This window comes from Centropristis striata, chromosome 5 (genome assembly GCF_030273125.1).
Source record: "Centropristis striata isolate RG_2023a ecotype Rhode Island chromosome 5, C.striata_1.0, whole genome shotgun sequence".
NCBI lineage: Eukaryota > Metazoa > Chordata > Actinopteri > Perciformes > Serranidae > Centropristis > Centropristis striata.
In genome coordinates this window covers 3869990-3884664 of record NC_081521.1, presented here as the reverse complement: position 1 = coordinate 3884664, position 14675 = coordinate 3869990, and the positions used below count along the sequence as shown (strand labels likewise).

Sequence of the window (14675 nt, the reverse complement as noted above, 5' to 3'; positions counted from 1 at the left end):
AGAGGAAATGAGAGAGTGAGAAAGAGAAAATATCTGCAGCCTCATCAGATTAACTTCAGGAGTAAATGATGCACCTGGAATCCCTGTTGGAGCTGTTCGCTCCTGTTTGTTTGACAGGAACAGATCCAGTTTTGATCCTTTTTTTAGTCATTTTGTGACTTTTTGTGTCTTTTTTGGTCATTTTGTGTCTGTTGTTGTGTCTTTTTTTAATTATTTTGTGTCTTTTTGTCATTTTGTCTTTTTTTGTGTCTTTTTTTAAGTTATTTTGTGTCTTTTTTGGTCATTTTGTGTCTGCTGTTGTTTTTTTTTTTAGTTGTTTTGTGTCTTTTTTGTCATTTTGTCTTTTTTTGTGTCTTTTTTGGTCATTTTGTGTCTGTTGTGTCTTTTTTTTAGTTGTTTTGTGTCTTTTTTGGTCATTTTGTGTCTGTTGTTGTGTCTTTTTTTAGTTGTTTTGTGTCTTTTTTGTCATTTTGTCTTTTTTTGTGTCTTTTTTTAGTTATTTTGTTTCTTTTTGTGTCATTTTGTGTCTGTTTTTGTGTCTTTTTTTGGTTATTTTGTGTCGTTTTTGTCATTTTGTCTTTTTTTTGTCTTTTTTGGTCATTTTGTGTCAGTTGTGTGTCTTTTTTTAGTTGTTTTGTGTCTTTTTGTGTATTTTTTAGTCATTTTGTGTCTTTTTGTGTCTTTTTTTAGTTATTTTGTGTCTTTTTTGTCATTTTGTCTTTTTTGTGTCTTTTTTTGGTAATTTTGTGTCGGTTGTGTCTTTTTTTAGTTATTTTGTGTCTTTTTTGTCATTTTGTCTTTTTTTGTGTCTTTTTTGGTCATTTTGTGTCTTTTTTGTCACATTCCCATTCTTCTCACATCCCTATATCAGCAAAAACTGTCATTTACACTGAATAATCCTGTTATTTTTAGGGTAATTGTGTCTTTGTTAAGTTATGGATTTTTAAAAAAATATATTTTTACAGTTTAAGTTTTGTACTATTTTTTGATTTACGGTAATTAAGTGTCTTCTACGGTGATATACATTTTTTAATTTTACTTCTTATTTCTGATGCCATTTGACAGTGTTTTACTGTCATTTTCTACAAACATTTTTCACAGTGTACTTCTATGTGTTTATTACAATACTGTAATGCAGTTTATAATGTGTTTCTCCTTGTAAAATGAATATCTGTACCACATTCCAGACAGCTGTACCATCCTGAGAAATTTTCTTTTTCTGTTTTGTGTAAAAAGGAACTCAGCATGAAGTATGTTGATAGGAAAAGTGCCCTAACAAAAGGCCTCTGACACATATAAGAGATAATCTAATATTACCAGCTCCTCTGAAGACATAATTAGAAAGGTTATTTATGATTTGACTTCAGAGAGTGAAGAGGATGATAGAGGAAATGAGATCTCGACCAGGAGAACAGGTGCTACGTGCTCCCTGTGTGCATCTCACCATCTGCCTGAAGACTTTGGACTCCTTGGTCCTGGAGAAGGATCTGTCAGGGACCCAGCGTGGCATCAGGCCCTCGGCAGAGTTAGCACGTGCTCGTTGCATCTTGGCCATCAGGGCTTTCTCCTCTTTCTGCAGGAGAAGAAACCAGAGCAGAGTTATAATAACGCTTCGACCAGCCAGCCAGAGCTTCTCCAGCAGGTGACAAGCCATTATAGTGTTAGTGTGAAATATGGCAACAGTGTGAAGTTCTGAACAGGTCACGCAGGAAACCAAGGACACGTGTGTGTGTGTGTGTGTGTGTGTGTGTGTGTGTGTGTTCTTGTACTCCCAACATAGTGAGGACCGGAGCATGTTTTTTAACCAACAGAGTGAGGACATTTTTGCAAAGTGAGGACATTTCGGCCAGTCCTCATTTCTTTAACTCCATTTTTGAATCCTGTCTTTTTTTGTCATTTTGTGTCTGTTGTTGTGTTTTTTTTTTGGTCATTTTGTCTCTTTTTTGTCATTTTGTGTGTTCTGTGTCTTTTATGGTCATTTTGTCTCTATTTTGTAGTCATTTTGTGTCTTTTTTTGACGTCATGAAGAAATTGTGCTCCGGCGCTTTCGTGGACTCCAGAGGGTTAAAGCAGGGGTGTCAAACTCAAATACACAATGGGCCAAAATTTAAAACTTGAATAAAATCGCGGGCCAACATTGAACAAATAAACCTTTTAATATATACCAAACATGTTTTGCTTTAACATTAAATATGGAACCAGCAACGCTTATAAACATACAATATATAACTAAATAGTGCAGACATGCAAATCAAATTTCAAATAAAAAACACATCAATGTCATTAATTTACAATAATAATATAATAATTTGGTATTGCCTCGCGGGCCAAATAAAATTACACTGCGGGCCAAATTTGGCCCGCGGGCCAGAGTTTGACACCCCTGGGTTAAAGGCTGTTTGAGGGTTCAGACTTTCTTTTAAGGGTTAAAGGTTACAATCAGGTTCATGTTAGGGTTGGAGTTGGACATTTAGTTGTGATAGTGAAGGTTAGGTTAAGTGTTAGGGTAAGGGGCTAGGGAATTTACTATTCTAATGAGGGCCCTCGCAAAGATAGAAGTACAAGAATGTGTGTGTGTGTGTGTGTGTGTGTGTGTACTAACCCTCTTCTGGCTGCAGCCCAGCACCAAGAAGGTTTCAATGTTATTCTGCTTCACGTAAGCGTTCCTCTCTCCTCCGAAGCCGGGCTCCACCTCGTAGTCCCCGTTCAGGTACTGGAGGGTGGCTTTGGTGATGTGGATCCGCCTGCACGCGCACACACACACACACACACACACACACACACACATACACACAAAAATACACACGAGAAACACACAAAAATATTACAAAAAACACAGGAAAAACACAAAAATAACATAAACACACACACACACACACACACACATACACAAAATACAAAAAACACACATAAAAAACAAATATACACAAAATTACAAAAAACACAAACACACAAAAAGCACAGTTTTGTTTTTACAAATAAACACACACAGACACAACATACAAATGACACATATAAAAAACAAAAACATTCACAAATTTACAAAAAAAAAATTAACACACACACACACACACACACACACACACACACACATACACACACACACACACACACACACAAAACACAAAAAACACACATAAAAAACAAAACACACACACACACACACAGAGTGTCAGAAAGAGAAACAGCCTATGGGAGAGCACGTGGGTGCAGGAGCAGGTGGAGGGGGCGGGACTTACCCGGCCTTGCCTCCAGCCTCCATCTGATTGGCCAGCGTCACGTCGTTGGACCAGACGTCAAACTGCCACTTGCGCAGGCCGAGCACCCCACAGTGGACACGCCCGCTGTGGATGCCCACCCGCATGTTCACATTAACACCCGTCACCTCTCTCACCAGCCTGCAGACACACACACACACACACACACACACACACACACACACACACACACACACACACAGAGACTATTGTCAGAAAAGCACTGGTGTCACCTTCAGGTTCACAGTCTTTTCTCTCCCTCATGCAAGCAGGAAACTTTCTATTAAGGTCATGTCTATAATGCATTATAACAATCTCTGCTGGAATATTTCTGCATGAATGTGTGTTGACTCACGAGATGGCCTCAATCATGTCCACTCCCATCTCCACGCAGCAGTGGGCGTGGTCGGCCCGCGGCTCCGGCAGCCCCGACACACAGTAGTAACAGTCCCCGAGGATCTTAATACGCAGGCAGTGGTTCTCCTGTTCACACACACACACACACACACACACACACACACACTAAACATCAGCATCAGGCCTTCAATTACAGCCAATACACAGCATGCTCATGTTAACCCTTTGATGCACAACATAATAATATAATAATAATAATAGATTTTATTTGTAAAGCACTTTTCATTGTTAAAAGCAATCTCAAGGTGCTACAGAGTACAACAAGATTAAAAACAGGTTAAAAGGCCAAAGCACAATGTTACATTTAATAAAAGGCTTTTCTAAAAAGAAAGGTTTTTAGGCCTTTTTTAAAAGAGTCTGTTGTTTGCGGAGCCCTCAGGTGGTCTGGGAGGGAGTTCCACAGGTGGGGAGCAGCTGAGCAGAAGGCCCGATCGCCCATTGTATGGAGCTTAGTCCTGGGGGGCTGTAGGGTGTGTTTGTTTGTGGAGCGGAGGTTACGTGAGGAGGTTTGTGGTGTGAGGAGTTCTTTGAGGTAGGGTGGGGCATTTCCGTGGATGCATTGATGGGTGAGTAGAGAGATTTTGTAGTCGATCCTGGATGAAACAGGAAGCCAGTGGAGTGAGTGAAGGATGGGTGTGATATGGTCATATTTACGCACCCTCATCAGGACCCTAGCAGCGCTGTTCTGGATATATTGCAGTTTTTGGAGGCTCTTGCTAGGAGTCCCGATGAGGAGTGCGTTACAGTAGTCCAACCTTGAGGAGATAAAGGCGTGGACCAGTTTTTCTGCATCTGACAGACTGAGTGTGGGGCGGAGTTTGGAGATGTTCCGGAGGTGGTAGAAGGAGGTCTTGCAGATATGTTTAATGTGGGTGTCAAAGGTGAGGTGAGTGTCAAATGTTACACCCAGGTTGGTGACTGTAGATGACAGGGGGATGTTCTGACCAGAGAAGGTGATGTGCGTTATGGGAGATGACCGGACCTGGTGTGGTGTGCCAACTAGGATGGCTTCTGTTTTGGAGCTGTTTAGTTGTAGAAAGTTGTTTGCCATCCACGCCTTTATCTCCTCAAGGCAGGTGCTGAGTGTTGGTGAAGATGATGACGGTGATGATGTTGATGATGATAGTGATGGACCAGTTTTTATATATAGTTGTGTGTCGTCAGCGTAGCAGTGGAATGATATTCCATGCTGGTTTATGATGTGGCCAAGGGGAAGAGTGTAGAGGGTGAACAGGGTGGGGCCGAGAACCGACCCTTGAGGGACACCACAGGTGACAGTCTGTGTCTCTGACTTTGCCCCTCCCAGGGAGACATATTCTGTTCTTCCAGCCAGGTAGGACTGGAACCAGCTCAGGGCGGAGTCAGAGAGTCCGATGGTGTGATGGAGGCGCTGAAGGAGGATGTTGTGGTCGACTGTGTCAAAAGCTGCAGACAGATCGAGGAGGATGAGGAGTGATGGTGAGCCAGTGTCAGCTGCCATCAGCAGGTCATTGGTGACTCTGACCAGAGCTGTTTCAGTGCTGTGGGCTTGACGGAAACCAGACTGGAATTTTTCGAAGAGGGAGTGTGAGTTGAGATGGTCATGAAGATGGGCAGCAACAACTTTTTCCAGGACTTTTGACAGGAATGGGAGGTTGGAAATGGGTCTGTAGTTGGAGAAGATTTCTGGGTCCAAGGTGGGTTTCTTAAGAAGCGGTGTGATGACAGCAGATTTCAGAGCAGTTGGAACATAGCCAGCCTGGAGTGAGTGATTGATGACTTGGGTAATCAGGGGACTTAGAATGCAGATGTTTGATTTGACCAGGGCTGTAGGAAAAGGGTCCAGGGCACAGGTGGAGGGTTTCATCCTGCGGACGATTTCCTCAACCTCCTGCTTAGAGATGTCGGGGAAGTAGCAGAGAGGTTGGAGAGTCCCAGGCTGTGGGTCGGCAGTAGGGACAGACAGAGCAGGGGAGCTGGAGAGAAGAGAGCGGATGGTGTTGACTTTAGTCCTGAAGAAGGTGATGAAGCTGTTGCACTGTTCTTCTGTGTTATCGGTGTGTGAAAGGGTCTGTGGCTTGAGGAGATGATTTATGGTGGAGAAAAGCTGTTTTGAGTTTCCAGGACTTTTGTTTATGATGTTAGAGTAGAACTGTGAACGTGCTTTTGTGAGTGACTTTGAATAGGCCTTTAGGTGTTCCTGATAGGCCTCTTTGTGAACAGTGAGTCCGGATTTTGCAGCACGCCGCTCAAGTACACGCCCAGCTGTTTTCATGGTCCGTAACTGTGAAGTAAACCAGGGGGCTGTCCGTGTGAAGGTGACTGTTCGTGTTTTAATAGGGGCGTGGAGGTCCAGGATACGGCTTAGTGTGTGATTGTAGAAATCAACTGATTCATCTGCTGATGTGAATTTGGCGGAGGGGATGTGATGGAGGTCTGAAATCATGGTGTCTGGGTTGATGCTTTTCAGGTTCCTGAAATGAATTTGGCGTTTTGGTTTGATGTGGTGAGACAGTTTTAACTCCAGTGAAATGGTTTTGTGATCTGACACTCCCATATCGTACACCGACAGATTTGTGATGGGGGCAGTGTCAGTGATGACCAGGTCCAGTGTGTGACCTCTGTTGTGTGTGGGAACATCAACATGCTGTGTGAGGTTAAGACAGTCCAGTAGTTGTAAAAATCCAGCTGCAGGGTTACAGGAGGGGGTGTCAACATGAATGTTCAAATCTCCGAGTATGATGGTATGTGCAGAGGTGGTACATAGTGTGGTGAGAAGTTCATTGATCTCTGGGATGAAGGCTGGGTTTGGTTTGGGTGGCCGGTAGATGAGTAGAACAGTCACGGGGAAAGGGGGTTTGGATTTGAATGCAAGGCATTCAAAAGTGGATGTTTCGGGCAGAGATAGGGGGGACAGTCTCAGGTCACTGCGGTAAATGACAGCTAGGCCGCCACCCCGACCAGTGCGTCGGGCTCTCTCAAAATATTTGTATCCAGGGGGACAGGCTTCATTCAATGTAAAATATGCCTCTGGCTGATGCCAGGTCTCTGTCAGGCACATTACATTAATGTTCTTGTCCAAGATGTGGTTATGTATGAAGCAGGATTTATTTGTGAGAGATTGTGTATTTAACAGTTCTATTTTGAGGTTTGATGGGGTGGTGGACTGTAGTGGCCGAAGTAGACTGAAGTCCACTCCACGTTTTCTGTCCAGCTTGAGGTGTAGAGGTGTCGTGGTGTTTCCATTTGATCCAGGTGCGGCGGCTCTCTGATGACGCGGCAGTAGTGCGACAGTGCGCTCGGCAGACCAGACGGATGGGATGGAGTGACCAGACTGGGAATAAACAAACTTTCTGCGGCAGCTTCTATGGATGTAGCGGGGTCTGCGTAGAAGTCCAAGTTGTTTAATGGCAGGGATACAGGCTGGAGTGCTGTAGTTTTGTAGATTGAGCAGTTGGGGGATGGAGTATTTCAACGTCATGCCGATGAGGTGCCGGGTCAGGACGGGTGCGGAGTTGATAGCCGTTTGCCACGGACTTGCTGACCAGAGGTGGGAAACAGTCAGACACAGCGGGATGATCCACAGCATGGCAGGTGATCCGAGCGAGACAGTTGAGAGGCTGTCCGGGCGGTATCCAGCGGTATCAGCGGCCCGCAAATTGTCCGACCGGCTAACGAGTGGCTGCTCGCTAAGCCGGGTGATGCTACCGCGTCTAGCCGGCGATGGCTACCCGGGCAGTAGATTGTTTGCCCAGGAAGGAGCCGGTTTTGGTGCTGGTATCGGTGGACAGTGACTAAGGCGGCAGGATCCACCAGGCAGCGGCAGAAAGTTCGGAGGAACGGCTCGAGTCCAAGCCGGTGTGCCAGCAGCAACAGGTAGCCAGCAACAACAGGTAGCCAAAACACAGGTAAAAAAGCAAACGTACAATCCAGCAAAAGAAGGAGGAGAAGCTACAAAATATATCGTGTACACAATATAAATATGAAGCAAAATACCTTGCTAGAATTTAGCTCAGAGGGAGAAGCGGCAACAGACAGTGCCAGCGTCCTCTCCCAGTCAGAGCCACAAGAAGGCAAAAGCATATCTGTCTATCTACATGTAATAACCCTGATAATTTTGGGTCATTTTGTGTCTTTTTTTTAAATAATTTTGTTTCTTTTTTTGGTCATTTTGTGTCTTTTTTGGATCATTTTGTGTCATTTTCTAATAATTTTGTGTCATTTTTTGTAATTTTGTGTCTTTTATCTTTTTGATGCACAACATTTAATAACCCCGATAATTTTCGGTGATTTTGGGTCTTTTTTAAAATAATTTTGTTTCTTTTTTTTTGTCATTTTGTCTTTTTTTTGGTAATTCCGTGTATTTTTTGGTCATGTTGTGTTTTTTTTGTGTAATTTTGTGTCTTTTTTTTTTGCCATTTTGTCTCTTTTTTTTTAGTCATTTTGTGTCTTTTTTTTGGTCATTTTGTGTCTTTTTTGAGTCATTTTGTGTCATTCTTTAATAATTTTTTGTCTTTTTTTGGTAATTCACTGTATTTTTGGTCATGTTGTGTCTTGTTTTTTTTTTGCAAAAAGGGATTTTATTCAAAAATTAATAAAGGAAAACATAAAATTAGGATGTATGATGATCAAAAACAAACTAATTGAGGAAAACCTGCAATACTGAATGACGAAAATAATTTAAATTAAAGATATAGAACATAAAAACTCAGTCGGGTCACTTTAGACCCATGTTGTGCATCAAAGGGTTAAATATGGAGCTTTTAATGCATGATTCAGATGACTCATCAGTCTCAGTATAGTCTAATTGATGTTCTTCACAATGCTTAAGTACCCCCCCCCCCTCTCAATCCCTCATGTTGGCTTTGTCCTACTGACAGTGAACGCTACAGACTTTACGGTTACATAAGCACCAGTTGTGCTGTGAACATGGCGGCGGCAGGTTGTCAGAGCTCACCGACGCCAACTTGTCAAAGCGGGCGAACAGCTCGTTGAGCGTCATGACGAGCTCCTGGGCCGTGCACTGGGACGCCAGACTGGTGAAGCCCTCGATGTCTGCAAACAGGATGCTGGTGGAGAGGAGGAGGCAGGAGGTGGAGGGAGAGGTTATAGAAACAGACGGAGAGAGAGAGAAAGAGAGACACAGAGAATGAGATCAATCAATAAACTACAGAGTTAGTTAGCATGGCCTCAAACATGCGGCTCGTGGGCCAATTGCGGTCCTCGTGACGATATTTTGTGGCCCCCACCTTGATATGAAAGTTTAATGTGAGTTTTATATAAATGGCACTTTACCGTGTTGTGTGTGGAAGGTCCCTTACTTTTTTTGGTAATTTTGTGTCTTTTTTTTAAATAATTGTGTCTTTTTTTTATAATTTTGTGTCTTCTTTGGTCATTTTGTGTCTTTTTTGGTCATTTTGTGCCTTTTTTTTGTAAGTTTGTGTCTTATTTTGGTAATTTTGTGTCTTTTTTTAGTATGTTGTGTCTTTTTTTGGTAATTTTGTGTCTTTTTTAAATAATTTGTGTCTTTTTAAATAATTGTTTGTTTTTTTGGTAATTCTGTGTATTTTTTGGTAATTCTGTGTATTTTTTAGTAATTTTGTGTCTTTTTTTAGTATGTTGTGTCTTTTTTTGGTAATTTTGTGTCTTTTTTTAGTATGTTGTGTCTTTTTTTGGTAATTTTGTGTCTTTTTTAAATAATTTGTGTCTTTTTAAATAATTGTTTGTTTTTTTGTTAATTCTGTGTCTTTTTTGGTCATTTTGTGTCTTTTTTCTAGTAATTTTGTGTATTTTTTGGTCATTTTGTGTCTTTTTTGGGTCATTTTGTGTCTTTTTAAATAATTTTGTGTCTTTTTTGGTAATTTTGTGTCTTTTTCTAATAATTTTGTGTCTTTTTTGGTAATTTTGTGTCTTTTTTAAATAATTTGTGTCTTTTTAAATAATTGTTTGTTTTTTTGGTAATTCTGTGTCTTTTTTGGTCATTTTGTGTCTTTTTTCTAGTAATTTTGTGTATTTTTTTTGGTCATTTTGTGTATTTTTTTGGTCGTTTTGTGTCTTTTTTTGGTCATTTTGTGTCTTTTTTTAGTCATTTTGTGTCTTTTTTTGGTCATTTTGACCCTACCTCCAGCGGCCCCCAGGTAATTTGACTTTGAGACCCCTGGTTCTAGTGCCTCCCTCCCTCCCTCCCTCCTCGCTGTCCAGCTGCCATGTGAGCAGGAAAGCAGCGAGGTAGACATTTGTTCAGCTCTGGCTCTCATCATCTGGCCCAATGTAGGTCACCTCCTCCAGCCCGTCCCTCTGAGAACACGGCCCCCTGTCCCCCTGTCTGCATGCCTCTCATTGCTAACTTTTGATATTAATGAAAGACGAGGATAAACAACACCACAGACATTCTGGACTCCTACTGAAGGCGACAGATGGCGCTGTTGGTCCCATGAGCTCATCTGGCCCTTAATTACCGCCGTCCAGATCCTGAATCTCCCACCCTGAACCATCCATGATGCAATCATTGAAGGGTCAGTTCACACAAATCACAAACAAACATATTTTCTCACTTACCCTTCGTGTTATCTAGCCATGTAGCGAATGTCATTTTTGGCAAGCTGTTTTTGTTTTAATGATCTAAGCTGTTAGATATCACTTTGTGGTGTTGCTGTGAATAGTTTTTACTGGAACTTCTTTCCTCTGTACTTCCAAAGAAAACAGTCTGTGGATTACATTGAGCGACTCGGTAAACTGTTTTTGGAGAAAGATGGTATTGCGGCTGTGTCTAATGTGATTTTTCAATTATGTGAGCACTAAAAACAAAATAATCAATTCTCCTCCTTTGTACTGGGAGGCAGAAAAAGACAAATGAGACAGAACTGGAGCAAGTAAAACCAAAACTTCCTGCAGGGTTTAGTCCTTTTAACCCTTTGATGCACAACATGGGTCTAAAGTGACCCGACAGAGTTTTTATGTTCTATATCTTTGCAATAAATTATTTTCATCATTCAGTATTCCAGGTTTTCCTCAATTAGTTTGTTTTTGACCATCATACATCCTAATTTTATGTTTTCCTTTATTCATTTTTAATAAAATCTATTTTTTTCTGTAACTACTCTTCTAATGCACAACATGGGGGGAAAATGACCCATACCCATTTTTTAGCTAAGTAGCTTGTTGAGCTAACTAATTCGCTAACTTCTTGGCTAAGTATTAGCTAAGTAGCTTGCTAAGCTAACTACTTAGCTAACTTCTTGGCTAAGTAATAGCTTAGTAGCTTGCTAAGCTAACTACTTAGCTAACATCTTGACTAAGTATTAGCTAAGTAGCTTGCTAAGCTAACTACTTAGCTAACTTCTTGGCTAAGTAGTTAGCTTAGCAAGCTACTTAGCCAAGTAGTAGTAGCTATATAATAATACAAAAACGTTTTTTCTTCATAAAGTATGAGAGGCAAAATGGAAATAATGATCTGTTGTTATCAAAAACAAGATATTTAAAGAATACTTGGAATATTCAATTATAAAATAAGTTGATATCAAAAGATAGAGCACAGAAACTCACTGCAAGCATTAAATATCATGGGGAATGAATCTGGGTCATTTTTGACCCATGTTGTGCATTAGAAGGGGTCAATATGTTGTGCATCAAAGGTTTAAAAAAGGACTAAAAACTTCCTTTTTTAGTAAAACCTTTGGTTCCTCCTGTCCAGATGGTTTTTAGCTTGTATGTATGTATATATGTATACTTTTTCTTCTGCTTTTAGCTATTTTATCCTTTTTAACCCTTTTTAGCACTTTGAGATTTCCTTTAATGTAAAGTGCATTACAAATAAAATGTATTATCATATTATATTATTATTAGTTGAGGTAGAGTGAACTTGAATTTTTCTGTAGAAACGGTGAACTGAGCATTAAAAGGCAAAATTAGGATCCTGTATTTTTGACCATGTAAATTACATAGTTATTCCCCCATTAAACAGGTTTAAAGGGGACACTGTATGCAAATTTTCAGGTGCATGGCTTTAGGTTTAAATTACAGCATGTTTTCACATGATTTAAAGTTAGAAACACATTATTTAATTATATATGTCTGAACCTGTATTCACACTCTGTACCTGAACCTGTCTCATTAAACCCCTTCAAAAAAAAGCGTAAGATTTTAATATATTCTCCAAAATCACTTCATTTATATGTATGAAAATAAACCATTTGGAATAACTAGATCCTGTTAAAAACATTAAATTCTGCTCTTCATCGATGCTGTGATGCCATGATTGATTCTGCTGTTTTCACAGAGCAGAGAGGAGAGGACAGGAGAGGCTGCAAGTAGATGTTGAAAAAATGCAAATAGTTCAATATGTATAGCATGTGGAGACACAAGTCCTGGCACTTGCAGGACTTATATTTTGCAGTGAAATACAAGGCATATACATTCATTGCTTTTAAAAAAATAATTTTGGAACAAAGACAGCACACTGCAAAAAAAGGTGTGTCTAAAAACCAGATAAAAACACTAAATCTGAGGGAAATGATCTTGCTGCATGGACAGATAATTTACCTTGACAAGATTTCTTAAATTAAGATTATTAAATCTAGAAATAAGCATGTTGTACGCTTAAAATAAGAAATTAACTCTTAAAACAAGGTAAATTAAAGCTGCAAGCAGTGATGAACTGGCCCGAGCAGAGTGACCTGATGATTATTTGTTGTATTTCCCTCAGATTTAGTGTTTTTATCTTGTTTTTAGACACCCCTTTTTTGCAGTGTAGGACTGTTTTGAAAGTAAAAAAAGAACAAAAAAACATACTTTTAAAATCTTATATTATGAGGGTCTTGGGTTCAAAATGTTGATTCTGAAAGTTAAAACATAATTTTTAAAATCAGATTTCATATTTTTTGTGTTCATGATGTTGACATCTTAATTTAAGAAATCTTGTCAAGTGAAATTCTGAAAAATCTGTCCATGCAGCAAGATTATTTCCCCTAGATTTAGTGTTTTTATCTTGTTTTCAGACACACCTTTTTTGCAGTGTAGCAGAAAAATTGCACATAAAGTTTTGCTGTGATGCTGCAAATTGAGATCACACAGTTCAGTTTGCATAAAAAAGTAAACTAAAACTAAAAAAAAACAACTCTTGTTTGAGTGTGTGTTCTTTGTGTTGTTACAGTTTTCGGTAACGTTAAGGTCCTTAATAACCATTAATTAACAAGTAACAAGGCATTGTTCTCGCTTTAGATCCGCTAGTTGCAAAAAGCATAGTTAACTTATAGTTAACTTATAATAGATGAGCAATAAAGTATATTTTAATATCAATAAGCAAACAAAATAAGATTAATAAAGGCATGGCAAAGACATAATGGGTGGGTCATGGGTGTTTGTAATTCCATTATTAACACTTATATAAGCTTATAAACACACAATAATGTTAATAAGCATCTTGTAAGGACATACAAGGGCCTTATTACTTGTTAATTAATGGTTATTACAAGGACCTTAATATAAAGTGTTACCTAATTTTCTGTAAAGTTCCGTTACAAAATTTGACCTTTTTTGCAGTGCAGGTTTTAAACTTGGATAACGGATTGTTCCTGTAAGTTTACACCTTAGTGGAGCAGCAGTGTTGCAACAGATTATTCTACTAAGTGCATCACCTGCTGCACCTATCTGGTATGTGGGTCACCTCGAACAGGAACTCGCCGCTGCAGCCTTGTCTCACTCTCCCCCACCATCACACAGCACCAACGCTAGGCTAATGGATGCAGAGTTTCAATCAGCTGTTTAGCACTAAGTTATTCCCACTCGGGAGGTGAAATCCAGCGGTGAGGGCTGAGACGGGGGGCCGGCAGACGTGAGCTCTGCCTCCTATCATTTGCTACAGAAAGCACAGCAGTGTGCCCAAGTCAATATCGTTACTGCAGCCGGTGCTGTCAGTGTCAATAAACAACAACGTGCATAATACATGCTGTCAGGGAAATAGCTGTTGGAGTGACTCTGAAACTGACACATCAGTCAGCGGAGTGAGGTCAAAGCTGCTGTGATGGTAAAGCAGACAACTGTGTGTATGTGTGTGTGTGCAGTAGGGAATGCATTTGATGGATAGAGTCCTCAAAAAGATAGAAGGACAAACGTGTGTGTGTGTGTGTGTGTGTGTGTGTGCAGTAGGGAATGCATTTGATGGATAAAGTCCTCAAAAAGATAGAAGGACAAGAATGTGTGTGTGTGTGTGCGTGTGTGTGTTCTTGTACTTCCAACATATAGAGGACCGGAACACCTTTTTAACCAACAGAGTGAGGACAGTTTTGTGAAGTGAGGACATTTCGGCCGGTAATTACATTAATGACGTGTCCTCAAGAAGATAGAAGTACAAGGATGCGTGTTTGTGTCTTCTCGTACATAGTACATAGTGAGGACCATGGCTTTAACCAGCAAACTGAGGTCATTTTTCTTTAAAGGCCTGTTTGAGGGTTAAGACTTGATTTTAAGGTTCAGGTTATAATCAGGTTTAGATTAGGTGGTTAGGTGTGTGTGTGTGTGTGTGTGTGTGTGTGTTCCTGTACGTCCTACATATAGAGGACCGGAACACGCTTTTAACCAACAGACTGGGGACATTTTTGTGAAGTGAGGACATTTCGGCCGGTCCCCACATTACATTACATTAATGACGTGTCCTCAAGAAGATAGAAGTACAAGGATGTGTGTGTGTGTCTTCTCGTACATAGTACATAGTGAGGACCATGGCTTTAACCAGCAAACTGAGGACATTTTTTCTTTAAAGGCCTGTTTGAGGGTTGAGACTTGATTTTAAGGTTCAGGTTATAATCAGGTTTAGATTAGGTGGTTAGGGGTTTGTGTATGTGTGTGTGTGTGTGTGTGTGTGTGTTCTTGTACTTCCAACATAGTGAGGACCGGGACACGATTTTAACCAACAGAGTGAGGACATTTTTTCTTTAAAGGCCTGTTTGAGGGTTAAGACTTGATTTTTAGGTTCAGGTTATAATCAGGTTTAGATTAAGTGGTTAGGGGTGTGTGTGTGTGTGT

General features: G+C 40.3%; 1 protein-coding gene across 3 annotated transcripts in view; it reads right to left on the bottom strand.

Annotated features, from left to right (window-relative positions):
• Positions 1 to 14675, bottom strand: part of LOC131971445 (adenylate cyclase type 6-like) — a 92115-nt gene that overhangs the window by 17854 nt on the left and 59586 nt on the right. For all 3 annotated transcript variants that reach the window (XM_059332900.1, XM_059332901.1, XM_059332899.1), the window contains exons 6-10: positions 8611 to 8722; positions 3613 to 3740; positions 3240 to 3398; positions 2603 to 2744; positions 1445 to 1573 (exon numbers count right to left, since the gene is read on the bottom strand). In XM_059332900.1, the coding sequence (XP_059188883.1) occupies positions 1445 to 1573; positions 2603 to 2744; positions 3240 to 3398; positions 3613 to 3740; positions 8611 to 8722 (670 nt within the window). The remainder of the gene's footprint in view (positions 1 to 1444; positions 1574 to 2602; positions 2745 to 3239; positions 3399 to 3612; positions 3741 to 8610; positions 8723 to 14675) is intronic.